Consider the following 16,241-nt stretch of genomic DNA (forward strand, 5'->3'; position numbering starts at 1 on the left):
GCCATAGGCAAGACCAGGAGGTGGGGGGAAATGCAGACATCTCTACCTGCAACTTCCTGCCTGGCTGTGTGCATTTACATCAAGTTGCACCTTGGCTGCAAGCAAAAGGAAGCTGCTATCCTCCCCAGCCTGCCTCTGCTCCAGCAGTAAGTGTGGCCTTCGGCTCCCATGTCATGACATAGGGTAGAATAACACCCCTAAACAACTGGATTCCACTGGGGCTCCTTCATGGCTCCGCATCTTGACCAACCAATGACAAGCCCATACCCGAGAGCGGTACAGGACATAACTTTAATACAAAAACTGCACCACCCTACACAGTGCTTGGCTAATAGACCTCAAGTCTCTGGCTGTTTACAGGTAGGAAAGCATTGTACCATAGCAGACTCACTAGTTCTCTAGAAACGTTAGGATCCTTCCTCCAGCAGCCCTAAGCTAACCATGCAAAGAGGCATGAGCACTGCAGGCTTTGCCCACAGCAACCTGGCAATGTGCATCCGTTCCTACTTTAAATACAGCTGTTCTGCCACTCCTAGTTCCAGTCTGAGCCAAGCCTGGCTTAACTGGCAAAACTAGCTGGTTATCTCGTCACATAGACAAGCAAGTGGGCCAGGCTTCAGGGTGTAAATGAAGCCAGTTTTTAAGAAGCAAAGGGATTATCTCTATTCTCTTCCCACCCCCTCTAGCATTTCAAATGGAGAATGTATACTAGTTCCCTCTGGGGACAGGCTTTAGTGACCAGATTTGACTTGGTCCATTTTGAATCTGTTTGAATTTCAGGCATGTGTAAAAAGGAGTTGGTGGAAAAGCCTAGGAGCAGAATCCAGCCCTCCTATCTCCTCCCTGCTCTAATAGTGAAGCAATGTGAGGCTAGGCAAAACTTTCCCCTGGGTGTTAGCAAGAGCAAAGTCTCGCTATATAGTTCTCTAAGAATGTAGGCTTCTAAGCTAAACAAGCTGCTGCTTGCACAGCTCATCTCATGCTGCTGTACCACACGATTAATTATTGGCCCAGGATTTCACCTCACTTACAGTCAGAAACAAATTAAGCACCACATGGTTTTGCTTTTAACAAGTCTCTCGTATGGCACTGGCTGATGCTGTGCCAGCTGGCCAAGTGCTTGGAAGAAAGTGTTATAACCCTGAGCATCTCATACAACTTTGCCATCAGGGCAAAACCTAAGTCCAATTTAAAAGCAGTCTCCAAGCAGCTTAATTCTTAGAAAAACACCCTAGGGCCCTTCGTATCAAAATAAGCTCTTTATGGCTCCATCCCACGTCGTGCGGAAGGCATCGTGGCCTCTTTCGGCAGGCTGGGTCAAGGGGTGCTGAGATAGGAAATCCAGGGTTACCAATTCACTCTGTTCCCACCGTGAAGTGCTGCTCCTCTCGTTATTAGCGTTCATTCTTACATGAACCTGAAATCAGACCATTCCAGAGCTAGTGTTAGTCAGGGCCAGTCTTGGTGCCAGTGGTTTTTGTACTAGTATAACTGCCTGGGTGTGACTGGACTTTATTTTTAAATTGGCTGAGCTTGTGACCCTTTACATGCAATCTGAGGGTGTTTGGCTGTAAAGGGGTAACTTTTGACCAGCACAGCTGATCAAGTCCCAGATTTCAGGGAAGATCCTAGGTATTTATGGGTAGAACCCTTACACGCTCAGTCTGGGAATGAATTTTAAACCCAAACTTCTTATAACATCAAATGTGAAACTATTAAACCATAGCGCAAAAAAAAACAACCCCAAACCACTTAAAACCCTCCAGCTTCAACTAACATTAAGGGCCTTGTAAAAAGCAGCAAAGAGTCCTGTGGCATCTTATAGACTAACAGGTGTATTGGAGCATGAGCTTTCGTGGGTGAATCCCCACGTCGTCAGACCCACGAAAGCTCATGCTCCAATATGTCTGTTAGTCTTTAAGGTGCCCCAGGACACTCTGCTGCTTTTTACAGATCCAGACTAACACAGGGTCACCAAGCTATGACAGGCCTGATTCTAAACCAAGAACAGCTACATTTTTCTAGCTGTGGCTGCTGATTGCTCACCATGTAGACAGCCAAGTACCCCGTACATAGAGCAGTGCAGAAGCAAAACTGTGCCTGCAACTGAAGCCTTTAGACACCCCTTTTTAAAAAACTGAGGATGGAGGGAAGGGAATTCCAGCTACCTTTCTAAGCCCTGTTCAGTGGCAGGGTTTGCACTATCAATACTATTTAATTTAGTGTGACGGGTCTTAGTTCCCATCTTTAATTTTTCAACATTCTTGTTTAAAAGGGGCGGGGGAATCCATCTGGCAGGATGTGGCCTGGTACAAATTAGTTAAAGTTGTGAACTTTAAGCAACATCATAAGGTAAGGTGGAAATATTCCAGTTCACACTCCACATTCCGGTATTGTGCTGGTGATAAGGATGTGTCCTTAAAAGACAGTGAGCCTGTTTCAAAAAATGTCACTACAGAGCAGCCCCTGTTATGTTCTCCCCCCCACCCACACACACACATATGGGGGGTGTGTGTGGGGGGGGGGGGGTTTAAAGCAAATAACAGGAAAAGTTTTACCCCTTTATAACAGGACCCAGCTGAAAATTGACTTTGTCTTATCGGGCCTGTGTTCTTTCGCACATAAGCAACTATATTGGAACTAGGTAGACTGTAGGACGTTTAGAGGCAGGGTAGCTAATCAGGAATTAAGCTGTATTGTTGCTGCACATCAATTCCTGAGTGGACAAGTGAGTGGGTTTCTCAGCAAGTTTGATCAAAAGCATTTAAAGGAAAACAAAAGGCTTTGAAATGCAAAAGTTGTAAGTGGCTGGCAAATTGCATGCTAAAACAAAGCACGTCAAAATTGTAATGGAGAATAAAACCTCATACTATCCTAAGGAGCAGTGCTCCACTAACGGCTCTGTACTTTGAAATTAATGCAGCTGTGTGAAAACACAAACCTCTACAAGGCTGTATGCTGAAATTAACAGCAAACATTATGTTGATACTTATTTCACCAAGCTGGGTTAATTTCCATGACCCACACATTAGCTGGATAACTACAGCTGGCGCAAACATCTTGGTGGGAAACTAAGCCCCATGCCTGGTCTTTATTCAGCTAGTTATACTTTTTTCAGAAGCGAAGGTTTTCATCAAATGCTTTTGTTCAAAGTTGTGGTGCAATTTTGCCTTTTCTAAACAGCACTGATTTGCTGCACTGCAGGGAAAAAAATGGCTTGTAGAATTCTAGGAGCAACTTTCCCCAATATTCCCTGTACTCATGATTTGGACTAGTTCTGTACTCACCAAAGTCACGTGGACTGTTAACTTTTGTACTGAGTTTCACTAAGGATTGAGTTCCGACACTGCACCCACAAACCCTAGACTCTGAGGCAGTTTCTGATGTAGCTGCTTATGGCCCCTGAACAGCAGTGGCATGAAAAGGAGCTGAGATAATATGTACCCTCGCCACTGCCCAAAACTCTGTGATCTCCATGCAGCTGTTTATTATCTTTGGATGCTGCATGAAGGGATCAGATTCAGCACAAACAGCTCTGAAATGAAACTCCGGCTGTTTGTGACCATCTTTTATTAATTACAAGCTGATGGTTTTGGAGTTAGCATAGAAGCAGATTAACTGTGGCATAGACAAAACCGATCCAGTTGGTCTGCACGTGCGTGGTATGTCTGCCGTTCTACTGCTTAGATCTGCTTTACAAGAGGGAAGCAATCTGGCATTTGTACTTTAAATGGCCTGTTTTTTGTGCATTCCTAATGGGTAAATCAGAGCATGTCACTGTTCCACCTGCTCCCCTCAAGTGAGGGACGTGGCTCTTTGAAGTGTAACCCAACACAGTGGTAGAACTGGGATTAGAATTAAGCAGCAGGACTGTGTCTGCCTTACAGAGCCGCTGTCTCTGGCAGTGTCATTGTAATAGCAAACGGTGCAGGGGGAGAAGACAACGCACTGGTACAACTTCTAGCAATAACCAGAACCCAGGCCCTTCTCCTGGCTGAGCACTGCCCAACTACCCTCGTTACTTACATGTCTCCAGTCGCTCCTCCAGGAAGGAGATCTGCTCACTCAGGGACTCGATTCTATCCAGCTGCCGCAGGGAGTAGAACAGCTGGCTGATGGGGTCTGTGCTGATGTCATCTGCTGCCGATGGCATGAGGTTATGGAATGGAGCCAACAATAACTGGAGTTTCTTTTGAGAGAGAGAGAGGGGAGAGGAGCTGTTAGTTTCCATCCCTCTCTATTACACTCTCAGACCACCCAGCGTGACCTGCCGCCAGCTGATATGGCCGGCCGGCTCAGCTATCTCCCAGGCTGGCAGAGCTGGTTAGGGGTAGTTGATTAGTGCTTACAGGGCTCCTGGGGGGGAGAGTTGTCACAGCGTTTGCTGCAATCAGTGGCCAATGCCGAGGGGAATGCTGATGCCAGAAACCAAGACTAGATTAGGTGGCAAAATTAAAAATAGAGCAGGCGAAGGGCAAAAATTCCAGATGTGAACAGCTGTGCAATGAGTCAGTGGAGCCAAATACTCTGACTCTGAATTAAAAGCACATCAAAAAAAAAAAGGCTGAAGTACAAGTGCCTGCATCTCTGTCTGCACTCGCTGGCGAGAGCTCACCTGCTCCAGCACTTCCACCCGGTTCCGGAGGCCTTGCATTTCTTCCTTCATTTCACTGGAGGCGCCTGCCATGAGCAAAACACCACAGGAATTAATAAAATTCCTTAATGTGAACCGTATCAGAGGGGTAGCCAGGTTAGTCTGGAGCTGTAAAAAGCGACAGAGTCCTGGGGCACCTTATAGACTAACAGACGTATTGGAGCCTGAGCTTTCGTGGGTGACATGCATCTGACGAAGTGGATATTCACCCACAAAAGCTCAGGCTCCCATACGTCTGTTAGCCTATAAGGTGCCCCAGGACTCTGTCGCTTTTTAAAGTGAACTGTCATCCTCAAAACCGGGCTGTGACGGCGGACACCTCTCAGGTGCAAAAAAACCCAGGAGCCCCCTAACAGGGTGGAGTTGGTGGTGTGTACTGAGCCTGGGAAAACCTGGCCAGGTGCCGCTGCCAACCCTCGGGGGAGCAGCAGCCGAAGGGTTAACGCGGAGGTCTGCCTGACAGTGAGGGAATGAGCTGGCTGTTCTCTGCTACCCCACATGCCACACTCTGACATGCTTGTTGAGACCAGCGTGCTCCCTTCGCGGTTCATTGAGCAGCTGCAGGAATGAAAACAAGCGACAGCTCAGGCGTCCCCACTATCAGTCTACGTACTAGCTAGAAATCCCGGCCGAGAGTTTACCAGCAGCCCCCCCACTCCCTCAACTAATCCAGGAACTATGGAAAGGGGCTTGCGCGGTAATGACCAGCCAGGACACCAGTGGCTGATTGAAAACACACAACTTCCCTCAGCTGAGCCACTGAGGAGCGCCAGTGACTGACCCCTGTCAGCTAATTAATCTGCCCTTATTCCAGTGGTCCCCAACCCTTTTGTGACCAGTAGCACATTCATGTTTTCAGAAGAGCGTGGCGGGCGCCAACAATTTTTCAAGGCTTATTTTGTATTTGTACATGAAATAATACAAAAAAACCCATATTTAATATTACATAATACACGAATCCAGAGAGAAGCTGGAGGAAAGCCCCGAGGACCGAGAACACCGGTGCCTGCAGCCCCAGAGTTCTCTGTCCCTGGCAGGCGCGGGGCTGCAGCGTCTCTCCCCTGCTGGGAACTAGGCAGGCCCTGCACCTGCTGGGAACAGAGAACACCGCGCCCGCCGCCTGAGTTCTCTGTCCCCGGCAGGTCCCCTGCTGGGCACTAGGCGGGCGCCATGACGCCCGTGGGCACCGCGTTGGGGCCCACTGCCTTATTCTGAAACCCTTCTGCCCTGGGACTTGAAGAGCTCTGCACCATGTGTTCGCAGAGCCTCGGCTTTCGGGATTCTTACTTCTGGAAGGTCTTAGCTGTGGGGTGGGCTGCAGGGCAAGGTCTTCTGCATGCATGAATGTGCCTTCTGCATGCTTGGCCCCTCTACGCTCCTGAAAGTGGGTTTGTTGTACAGGGGACCGGGGGGAACCTACTCTCATCTTATGACTCCACTGGGGTTGTGCAGTTGGGTTGTGCAAAGGGTTGGCCCTTAGATTATTATTTTTTTCCAGAGATTCACCAGTCTGGATTCTCCACCTGCTGAGGATCTGGCTAAACCAGGCAACCAAGCTACTAATATAGTCAAGCAATGCCGGTTCTTACTGAAGAAGGTGGTCTTTGCAGTGCAGCAAACCACAAGGCAGAGGAACACAGAAAGCTGGCCATGCCCCAGCCTCTGACCCTAATCCTGATGGGCACATTACCCCACAAACTACAACCAGCCTTTGCTCTTCAGGCTGAGACCAGTTCACCTTTTCCCCTCACAGGGTAGCACAGCATGGGTCCAAAATGTGTGTGTCTTAGGTGTGGGGGGGAATTATCTTTGTTCTGAACAGGAACGAGATGAATGTTTAGAATTATTGTCTGGCTGTAACTAAGCTAGCCCTGGAGTAACCTCCTGTGTTTCCACCAAAGGGTATTAAGAGACGGCCGTCAGCCACTGCCACTTTTCCGTGGAGATGCTCAGGTGCCAAAGATATTTCAGAAGTGATTTGTTTTCATTCCTTGGCTTTGGCAGGATTTCAAAGGGCGGTTTGGGGTCTGCGCTCCTCCAGCAAAGCAGGCATGGTCTGACACCCGGCACACAACAGTGGGCTGCAGCCAGGTGCCGTTAGCAAGGGGAGGCCTCATTACCCCCGGCTAGCAATTGTCCTTGTGCAGGGCCCTGCTTTCACTTAATGAGCTCGCTGGAGCCTTCTCTCCGTCCGCAAAGCCCAAACAACTGGCCACTGATGGTCTGCTGAAGGGAGCAGGTGTTGCTAGGCTGGGCTGTGGTATATGCACGGTGTGTCCTACCCTTCCATGGGCTTGGATGACAGCAACACCGGGGTTGGCTCCACTGCGGAGGCGAACCAGCATAGCTCCACTGACTTCAGTGGGGCTGCATCGACGCATGCAAAGAGGAAAATGGCACCTGCACCCTGCCTAGAGCACCGCCCTCCGCACTGCTGCTGTCCTCAGGGCCGGGCAGCTGGCGTAGCAAAGAATTTGCTCAAGAGGGTGGGACTCTATCCCATTCAGCCCTCTGCCTCCTGCACGGCTCTATAGAGAAACCGGGGCAGGGGGTGGAACTGTGCACCTCCTACCACGGCAGAATCAGTGAGAAATAAGGCTACAGTGTTGTCACGGAGCTCACGGCAGTCACAGATTCCATGACTTCTTCGGCTTCAGCACCCCTGCCCTGTAGCTGGGACCCGGCCCATGCGCTCCCCTGCCCCGGGGCTGGGGCTGGAACTGGGCGTGTGGGCCCCTGCCCCACGGCTTCCACCGGGGGCTGCAACTGGGGCCGTGTTCCCCGTCCTGCAGCTTCTACCAGGGACCAGGGCCGTGCGCCCACCTCGCGGCTTCCCAGGGCTGTTACACACACCCCCCCTCCCGCCCTGTGGCTGGACCTGGGACTGTGTGCCCCTGCCCCCCCACCCCCCCCGGCTGCCACCAGCTCCAGAGCCAGGGCTGTGCGCCCGCCCCCCCCCCATGGCTACCCCCATGGCTGAGGCCGCTGGATCCAGGGCTGTGTGCCCCACCCCCCCACCCCCCACATGGCAGTGGGGCTTAGACTATCAGCCCCCCCCACCCCATCCCCCAGGACTCCGGCTGTCATTCCTCCCCCTACTTAGCCCTGTCCCCTGGTTATTTTTAGTAAAGTCACAAACAGGTCACGGGCGCCTGTGAATTTTTGTTTGCTGCCCGTGACCCATGCGTCACTTTTACTAAAAATAACCATGACAGACTCTTAGCCGTATTGCGAAACATGCTGCAACAGCCCAGGAGGAGATTGCAGGGATGGCCCCGACCCGGGAAAGGGGCTTGGGGGAGGAGAAAGCAGAGGGGGCAGGCCGTGGGGATCACATCCATGGCCGTACATGCCGGCGCAGCCCTTCCGCCCGTGCGGCTCCCGTCTGTCGCCAGGGCTGGCCGCAGCGCATTATTACTCACGGTACGAGTTTGAAGTGTCACAGCGCGTACCAAAAGTAATAATGGGCCGGCACCAGCGTCGCCGCCACGCCCGTCCTCGCGGCTCTGGAGTCACGCACAGAGAAACGATGACGTTGGGCTGACCCGGTTGTCTCCCCGCTGGCCACTGTGTCTCCGGCCCGGCCAGTCGCTGGCTTCCAAAGCCCCTAACGTCCTGCCAGCTGGGGGTGTCTGGCCCAGTAATCAGTTAAACCTCACAGCAAGCCATTATCCCCATTTTACAGCTAAACCACAGAGTCACACGTCAGAATGGACCCCAGGAATCCTGGCCCCCAGACCCCTGCTCCAGCGCCTAGAGCCCCCCCCCCACTGCCTCGCACGCTTTGGGGCAGGCGATGCAATTACCATTCAGCAACACGCCCCAGGACTAGCCCCAGCCCACGCTGTGCTACCTGAGCGGTTGAGGGCAGGGGAGGCCTCCGTCTCAGTGGGGGGGTCCGAAGCCTGGCATGATTTCCCATCGGCGGAGAGCCTTTGCCCAGCCCGACAGGCACAGCTGTAGCTCCCAGGCGTGTTGGCACAATGCTGGCTGCAGCCGTGGCTTGGGCCAGCGCATTCATCCATGGCTGAAAGCAGAGGGGTAAAGTCACAGGGGCTCGGGCCGGGGGCGGGCCATCAGGGAGCAGGTTAGCACAGAGCGCGGCAGATTGACACCACCAAGCCAGACATGGCCCCCTCACCAAGAGCATACGTGGGACAGCTAGGACGGGAGAGCCGTCAGCCACCCCGTGTGGGACAGCTTAATCCAGACCCCAAGCTGGAGAGCCCTGTGCTGTGACGGCAGGCTGGATTAGAGAGAACCCCACAGCGTCTGGCCGTACCCAGCTGCCCGAGTAAAGAATCTCCTTTGCTGCCAATGCAGCCAGCTCGGGTCTCGCCTCTAGCCGGAGCGAAACTTCATGGCCGTGATTCGTCACTGTTACTCCTGTTTAGGGTACCAGACAGCAAGTGTCAAAAATCGGGACGGGGATGGGGGGGTAATAGGAGCCTATATAAAAAAAAGACCCAAAAATCGGGACTGTCCCTATAAAATCGGGACATCTGGTCACCCTACTCCTGTTTTACGCCACCGATGTTACACCAGGTAAAACGGGAGGAGCCACATGACGCATCAGGCCCAGGACGTCTAGAAAGGGCAAAAACAAAGCCCCTGATCTGAACGCTTCCTAATTCTGGAGCTGGAGCCAAACGCTCCCCGATTCGGGTGTGTGTGTGTGTGTGTGTGTGTGTGTGTGTGTGTGTGTGTGTGTGTGTGTGTGTGTGTGTGTGTGTGTGTGTGTGTGTGTGTGTGTGTGTGTGTGTGTGTGTGTGTGTGTGTGTGTGTGTGTGTGTGTGTGTGTGTGTGTGTGTGTGTGTGTGTGTGTGTGAGGTGCTATCAGCCTTTCGAGTGTGTGTGTGTGTGTGTGTGTAAAGCCCAACAACCTCGCCTCGCACAGCGGGGTATTAACGCCACGCCCACACAGTGACATGCACGACAGCCTCCTCGTGAGTCTGTTCTAGGCACCAGGAAAATCTCTTCAGCCCTCTGAGCTGGGCCTGGGATCCAAGCTGTCACTACAGCCTGCCCGTGAGTCGTGCCTAAGCCAGTGTTTCAACCCCACACACATGCATTGGTATCACAAATGCGCCGGCTCCTCGGCTGGTGGAAATCAGCGCTGCTTCACCGGCCTCAAGAGAGCTGATTTATACCCGTCGGCATCTGCCTCCAACCACGTACTGGACTTACTGGGCTCTGCTTTAGCCTGGGACAGGTTTTACACCATTCGAATCCATAGTTACTCCTGGAGAGCACCAGAAAGGCTGCGACAGGCCTGGATGCCTGGGTTGGGGCTGGGCAGGCCTATGCATGCTCCCCAGGGGTGTAACATGAAGCCCCCAAAATGAGGCCGTTGGCTGGCTCTGGCCCACCACCTGCCTGCTGCTCAGTGGGAGCTGTGGGCATAAACAGCGCTCCCCGCACCCCCACCCCTCCAGCCCTTTGCTGTCAGTGAGAAGGTCAGTGACCTGCCCCAAGTCACCAGTGCCAGAGCCCAGAGCCGCGAGCCAGTCCCTCCCCGAGCGCTGCCCGTGAGCGACAATGCCCCGCCCCGGGAGGGCAGCCCTTGTTCCACTGGACGGGGCTCACCGACCAGCAAGCAGGGAGGGACTTTTGCACAAGCACCTGCCCTGACCACTGGTGAAGGCACAAGGGCAAGGGCAGCACGAAGCTGGCCCATTACACGCGTCGGGTGCAGAGCTGATGCCCTGTGGAGGCAGCGCCCACGTATCTCGGGGCTGACCCAGAGCATGGAATGGAGGCACCACGCAGCTGGTCTCACGGGTTGGGTAAACGCACTGGGTCCCTGTAAAGACGCTCTGACAGCTAACAGAGCCTGGAGTTACTCTCTCAGCCCACGGGCCTGGCACTCTGCCGGTGCACGGCTCACGTTCACGCCCTGCTGAGAACCAACAGAGGAAACCATTAGGCCTGGGTGCTCTTCATGGTGCCACTGGCCTATCCAGGAGATTGTTGTCAGCTACTGCACATCAGCTTCTTCAAGTCACCTGCTTTATCCCGCCATCCCCCACCCCGCTCCCATCGCCCCGGCAAAGGGGAGACACTGAAATACAAAACAGGGGCACCAGAGCTGTTACCTGTCTGGCAGGATTTCCCCATCCATCCTGGGGGGCAGGTGCATCTGTCTGGGGCTGAACAGCTCCCGCCGTTTTGACAAGGCAACCTGCAAATGGCTGTAAAGCAATAACACACGGTCACAATGTTGCCGTGGCATAAGTCTGGGCCTCCCGCCACACGCAGACGCGCACGTGCTCCCACCATTGCAGATTCCTGTTGGCCGGGAGATTTTTATTACACATGCAGGCGCCTTCTGAGCGCCTGTCCAGGCCTTTGTGCTGCAGAATGTTCCTGGCCGCCAGCAGAATTCGGGCGAACGTTAAAGGGGAGCGAAAATGTGGGGCCGGAGCCTCAGCTGGTGTCAATGTCCATAGCTCCATTAATGTCAGTGTAGCGCGGCCCCTTGCCACCAGCCGAGGACCCCACCCCGGGAATGCAACAGCCTCCATGTGACGCAGATCTGTGTTACGCTCAGCATGTGGCACTCCCAGTGAGGCAGACGGGCGCTCTGCGTGAGACAAGCGGTAGAATACCCCCAGTGACTCACAGAGGGCAAAGGCTGTGAACGCCTCGCTCCCATGGGCCAGCAACGAGACGACGTGCAAACAGCTGCTCCCAGTGGAAGTAAGAGGTTCACAATCTGGCCCAGAGTTCGTCAGAGATCCCTGAGCAGATCAGAAAGGAGGATTCAGCACCAGAAACTCAGCATTTTCATACAGCCTTCTAGTAACTCTGGGAGCTCCTCAAATGAAGCAACAGATCTAGGATGGTGTCTTGAATGGCCCTGAGCTGATGCCTGGAAAGCCTTTCCACTGGTGTTCGCTAGTGCAATAAACACTTTCATTTGTAACTTAACCCATTTCAGCCCTGGAAAGAGGAAGACGTCCTCAGCGTCTGTGCAGGGAGTCGGAGGGGTGTAGAGGGGGACTGCAGCAGCTCTCAATCAGCGACAGGCTCTGGGAAGCGTTAGTATATTGCAGTCTGGTTTGAGCTGGTAAGAGATTAGCCTCTGATGGGCTTGGCATTCCTTTTGTGCTGCACATCACTAGTTCCCCCTAAAAGCAGAGCTGTGCCATTACTGCTGATTTATGCGGAAAGGGTTTATTAATTTCTCCTCTGGTATAAGCCAAGCTAATAAAGCGACATACGCAAGGCAAGCAAAGCCAGGCTATAAATGAATGGCTAATTGAAACTGATTTGTTCTCACAGGCGGGTGCTGGAAGGATAAGTGCCAGCTTAGTACAAGAGAGAATTACACGAATTTCAGACAGATCTGGTAACAAGGGCAGTGGCTTTTGAGGCACACAGAGGTCGTGATCAGAGAGGTGCTGAGAGCCCTTTGCAGGGTGTTAACAACCCCTGTCTGCGCTGTATTTCCTTCTCTCCAGCACTCTGCACTAGGAGAGCCCCTCCCACCAGCAGGATGCTAATACTTTTCATTCAGCGATCTCAAAGCACAAAGCTTTTTGCCAACGTGGGCGTAGTAGTTCCAATCCCTGTGTTACGGATGGGTGCGCGGAGACGCCACGAGGGTGTGATTTGCCCAGGGCCCCTGCCAAAGTCAGGAACAGACTCCCTATCTCCTGACTTCCAGGTCAGTGCTCAAGCCAGGCGGCAGCTGTCCCTCTCAAGGCTATGGGACTGATTCTGCTCTCGTTTACACCAGGGTAGATCAGGCAGAATGCCACCGCTGTCAATGAAAAAAGACTGGTCTAAAACAAAGTGGAAGGGGAGCAGGAGCAAGGCACCAAAGGGGAGATGCTGCAATCTCATCACAATCCATATTCGTCTCTCTCTGCCACTCATTTACCTTTGCTGCATCCGACTGCGTGGCCGTTTGCCCGTCTCCATCCAGGGCAGCACATATAGATGGGCTGGGAAAATCTCCTGTAGGCCAGGCGATAGGCAACCTTGTATGTGGTTCTGCGATAAGGGTCAGGAAAGTGTTAGGGACTGAGCCTGTACGGGGTGCGGAAAGAGCCGACTGCTTCGCCCTGGGGAGAGTCACCATCCTTCCCCCACTGAGCTCCTAGGGTTGGGGAGTAAACCAGCTCATCCCTTTGCCGCTTACTTCCCCTGTTGTGCCAGCCTGCCTCTGCCCACTCCCTATCCCTCCCTGCCCACATGCTCCCAGGAGTAGGGGCCATGCCCACACCAAGTATGGCTGGCTCTCCCAACAGGGGAACGGGGGAATGGTCTTCCTCCCTGCAGCGTGCAGGGTGATCGCTCCTTATACACCTCTGAACAAACCCTTTGCTAAGCACCCCGGGGAGATGCTGTGTCTCTGGGCGAATCCTTGTACTCAGCTTCCCCGGACACTGTAATCCAACCCTGGAGCGGACGGGCTATTCCAGATGCCACCTGTCTGCAGCAATGGCGCCCGTCATTCCCTGAAGCAGGCTGCTCTCCTCACCTGTACGTACTGCAGAGCCGGTGTCCCTGGCACGTTGTGAGGTAGGGCTGGTAGACAGGCTGCACGTGGGACTCCACATACGAAGCGGCTCTGTTCTGCATCTCTGCAGAGCACACCCTGCGGCTAGACAAAAGGCATTGTGTCTCACTCGAAGCGAAAGCGGCAGGCATAGAGCAATGGGGATCAGGCCCGGAATGCAGGTAAGGAATGTGATGTGAAAACCCCTCCATGGGGCAAACGCAGCTCCAGTGCAAGAGGATGCAACGCCACTGCCTTCTGTGCAACTGTGCCCTCTTACTCCATGGCTGCATTTGGCCTATGGGGGACCTGATTCCCAGCTAGCGTCAATGGCCCCATGCCTCCAATGGAACTGTGCCAAGTTCCACTAGCAGAGACTCTGGCCACAAACCTCACAGAGGGTCGGTTAAGATGCAATTGCTAAGGCTCCCTTACTTCCGGGATGCTGGGTGGCTGTCATGCAAAGTTCCCGAACAGAGTCCTCCGAAGGCTGCTGTAAAATTACTGTGCAAAGGAGAGGAATCCAAATCCATTAGTGGGGGAATCATTTCCCCCTGAACAGCAGATTAAAGGGGACATGTCAACGCGGTAAGAAAAATCATTTGCTTTTTAGCTGGCCTTTGATTTGTTTTTGCTCCGAGACTGTGGCAGCACTGAAAGACAACACCTAGGTAATGATCAAAAATCCACAGCAAGGACCAGATTCTGCTCAGTGGGGTAAAATCCCTTCCACTGAAGTAGCTCTAAAGTAGATCTGGATCTCCCCACCCCGCCCACCCACAAAGTAAACGTTTCACAAAATTCACATCCAAAGCGTTCTTGGTTAAAGATTTTTGCACCGTTTTGCCTTTTGCCAGCTTGAGAAGTTCTGTTCAGCTGGATGTTGTGTGACACCGATCTTAGGCTCTGGAGTAGAAGCCCATTAAGAAACCCGATTAGTTGTGTCAGCTTCCCAGACAAATTAGAAACTTGAACTAAAGTGCTGAAAATTAACACTGACATCAGATGCCTTCCATTAACTCAGGGTAACTAATTTCACCCTGCTGGATTAATGGTATGAAAGAGGCAGTTTTGCTGACATTATTATATAGATCTATCTACTCTGGGTGTGTGTATATATATATCAGCAACCAGCTGTGTGTGTGTGTGTGTGTGTGTGTGTGTGTGTGTGTGAGAGAGAGAGAGAGAGAGAGAGAGAGAGAGAGATTCAGCTTGTGTTTGTGTGTGAGAGAAAGAGAGAGAGAGAGAGAGAGAGAGATTCAGTGTGTGTGTGTGTGTGAGAGAGAGAGAGACAGAGACAGAGATTCAGCTTGTGTGTGTGTGTGTGAGAGAGAGAGAGAGAGAGAGATTCAGTGTGTGTGTGAGAGAGAGAGAGAGAGAGATTCCGCTTGTAGACTTCAGGACTGCAAAAGATTCAATACTGTAGTAAGGGCTGGGTCACTCTGTAAAACCAAACAAGATAGGTCAGAACTACAAAACTGGGTCCAGATATCACTATTTCCAAAGTTAGTGGGAAATGAGTTAACTGGGGCGGGAGGGGGAGAAGTCAAATCCAGACTTCCCTAAATTTTAACATGGCAGTCAAAGGGGAAGTTTTGCTTTGGAGCTGGGATGCTGTTTTGACCCATTACAGAGCTGAGAGCTCATTGCCCAGCTTATATCCAAATCTGAATTTCCCCCCAGTTCAAAGTGTGTTTGGATCCTGGGGTTTGGTTCAAACCCATCTCTAAGAACAATAATAATAGCAGTTATGCATGATCAGATAGGGGTCATCAAATCCCATGCTTCAGGGCACAAATTGATTGACACTGTGGTCAGGAAGGAATTGTTCCATCATCTACAACATTGCCGATTTAGGGGTGTGAGATTTTGCCATAGTCTGATGCATCTCATATTGGCTGCTACTAGTGGCAAAATATTGAACGTGGTGAACCAGTCATTTGTGTGTGTGTGCATATATACATGTGTACGGGGGGGCGCATCTGGAGTGTGTACATGTATGTGGGTGGGTGTGTTGGTTGTGGGTGTGCAGTTATGCTTGAGGGAGGGTGTATGCATGCAGGGATGTGCACTAAAGACACAATAAGAAATCATGAGCAGCGTACGCTCTATTTAGCTTTTTGACTCCCCAAGTCAACTGGCAAAGACACTCTCTGTGTGTGTGCTGCATGGAACTAGACTGATACGCTTGAATGTATTTGGATGGCTTTCTGCTTTACAGACGCAGCAAACAAATACCACAAAAGCTTGCCAAGACCTACACTACCCCAGGAAGAATCTGCAAGGTTGTCTCTTGCCTGTCCCCACACCTCGAAAGCCGCTCATCCATGTGCAGCAGACTTCTGAACTTGGCCTTTCATGTCTCCTTGAGCCTAGCCCCCACAATCAATCCTTACTGTGGCTTGCGGAGAAGCCCAGCGGGATGCATGCGGCAAGCCAGACTTCTGAAGGATGGACAAAGAAGAGGCTTACCCTGACCGGGCAAAACGCTCAGCGCTGGTCACACCAAGGATTAAGACAAATCCCGTGAGGAGGCAGCTGATTCTCTGCATTTCCTGCCCTCTGCCGGCTCTTTCTTTCCTGCTGTGCGATATTGTGTGGCATGAAGGGGTGTCGCTCTTTGATGGGAAGCACTGGCTCTTACTGCATGTGTCTCTTCAGTGGGGAACCCTGGAACCAAAAGAATAATGACCTTACCATGCCGCATCCCTTTCTGGGACGGTGACATTCCAATGGCCCCCTTTGGGCCTATTGAAAAAGGAGCGCAGGGGAGCAAGGTGTGGTGCTGCTTTCACGCTAAGCGACTGGGCATTTCCCTGCTGTGCACTAGCAGAGCAATGCGGGATATGCTCTTACAATGACGCAGCGGGAGCGAAGTAGGTTTTAAAAGTGCAGCGGCAACAACAATAATTTCATGGTGATGTTTCTGGCTTGGGACTCAGGAGATTTGGGTTCAATTCCCGACTCAGCCAAAATCTCCCTGTGTGACCTGGGGCAAATCACTTAAGGCAGTGGTTCTCAAAGCCGGTCCGCCGCTTGTTCAGGGAAAGCCCCTGGCGGGCCAGGCCGGTGTTTACCTGC

General features: G+C 52.3%; 1 protein-coding gene across 8 annotated transcripts in view; it reads right to left on the reverse strand.

The window, feature by feature from the left end:
* Nucleotides 1-272: 272 nt before the first annotated feature.
* Nucleotides 273-16,241, reverse strand: part of EGFL7 (EGF like domain multiple 7) — a 30,799-nt gene continuing 14,830 nt past the window's right edge. For 6 of the 8 annotated variants that reach the window (XM_039506029.1, XM_039506030.1, XM_039506034.1 and 3 more), the window contains 8 exons: nt 15,633-15,830; nt 13,143-13,265; nt 12,540-12,652; nt 10,750-10,845; nt 8,508-8,681; nt 4,616-4,680; nt 4,027-4,189; nt 273-1,417 (listed from right to left, as the gene is read on the reverse strand). In XM_039506029.1, coding sequence (XP_039361963.1) covers nt 1,395-1,417; nt 4,027-4,189; nt 4,616-4,680; nt 8,508-8,681; nt 10,750-10,845; nt 12,540-12,652; nt 13,143-13,265; nt 15,633-15,712 — 837 coding nt within the window. In that variant the 5' untranslated portion in view covers nt 15,713-15,830 and the 3' untranslated portion in view covers nt 273-1,394. Of the gene's footprint in view, nt 1,418-4,026; nt 4,190-4,615; nt 4,681-8,507; nt 8,682-9,514; nt 10,554-10,749; nt 10,846-12,539; nt 12,653-13,142; nt 13,266-15,632; nt 15,831-16,241 lie in introns of those variants that run through there. The other 2 variants (XM_039506036.1, XM_039506035.1) reach the window with 2 other exon arrangements.

The sequence above is a fragment of the Mauremys reevesii genome, linkage group 19 (genome assembly GCF_016161935.1).
Source record: "Mauremys reevesii isolate NIE-2019 linkage group 19, ASM1616193v1, whole genome shotgun sequence".
NCBI classification, from domain to species: domain Eukaryota; kingdom Metazoa; phylum Chordata; order Testudines; family Geoemydidae; genus Mauremys; species Mauremys reevesii.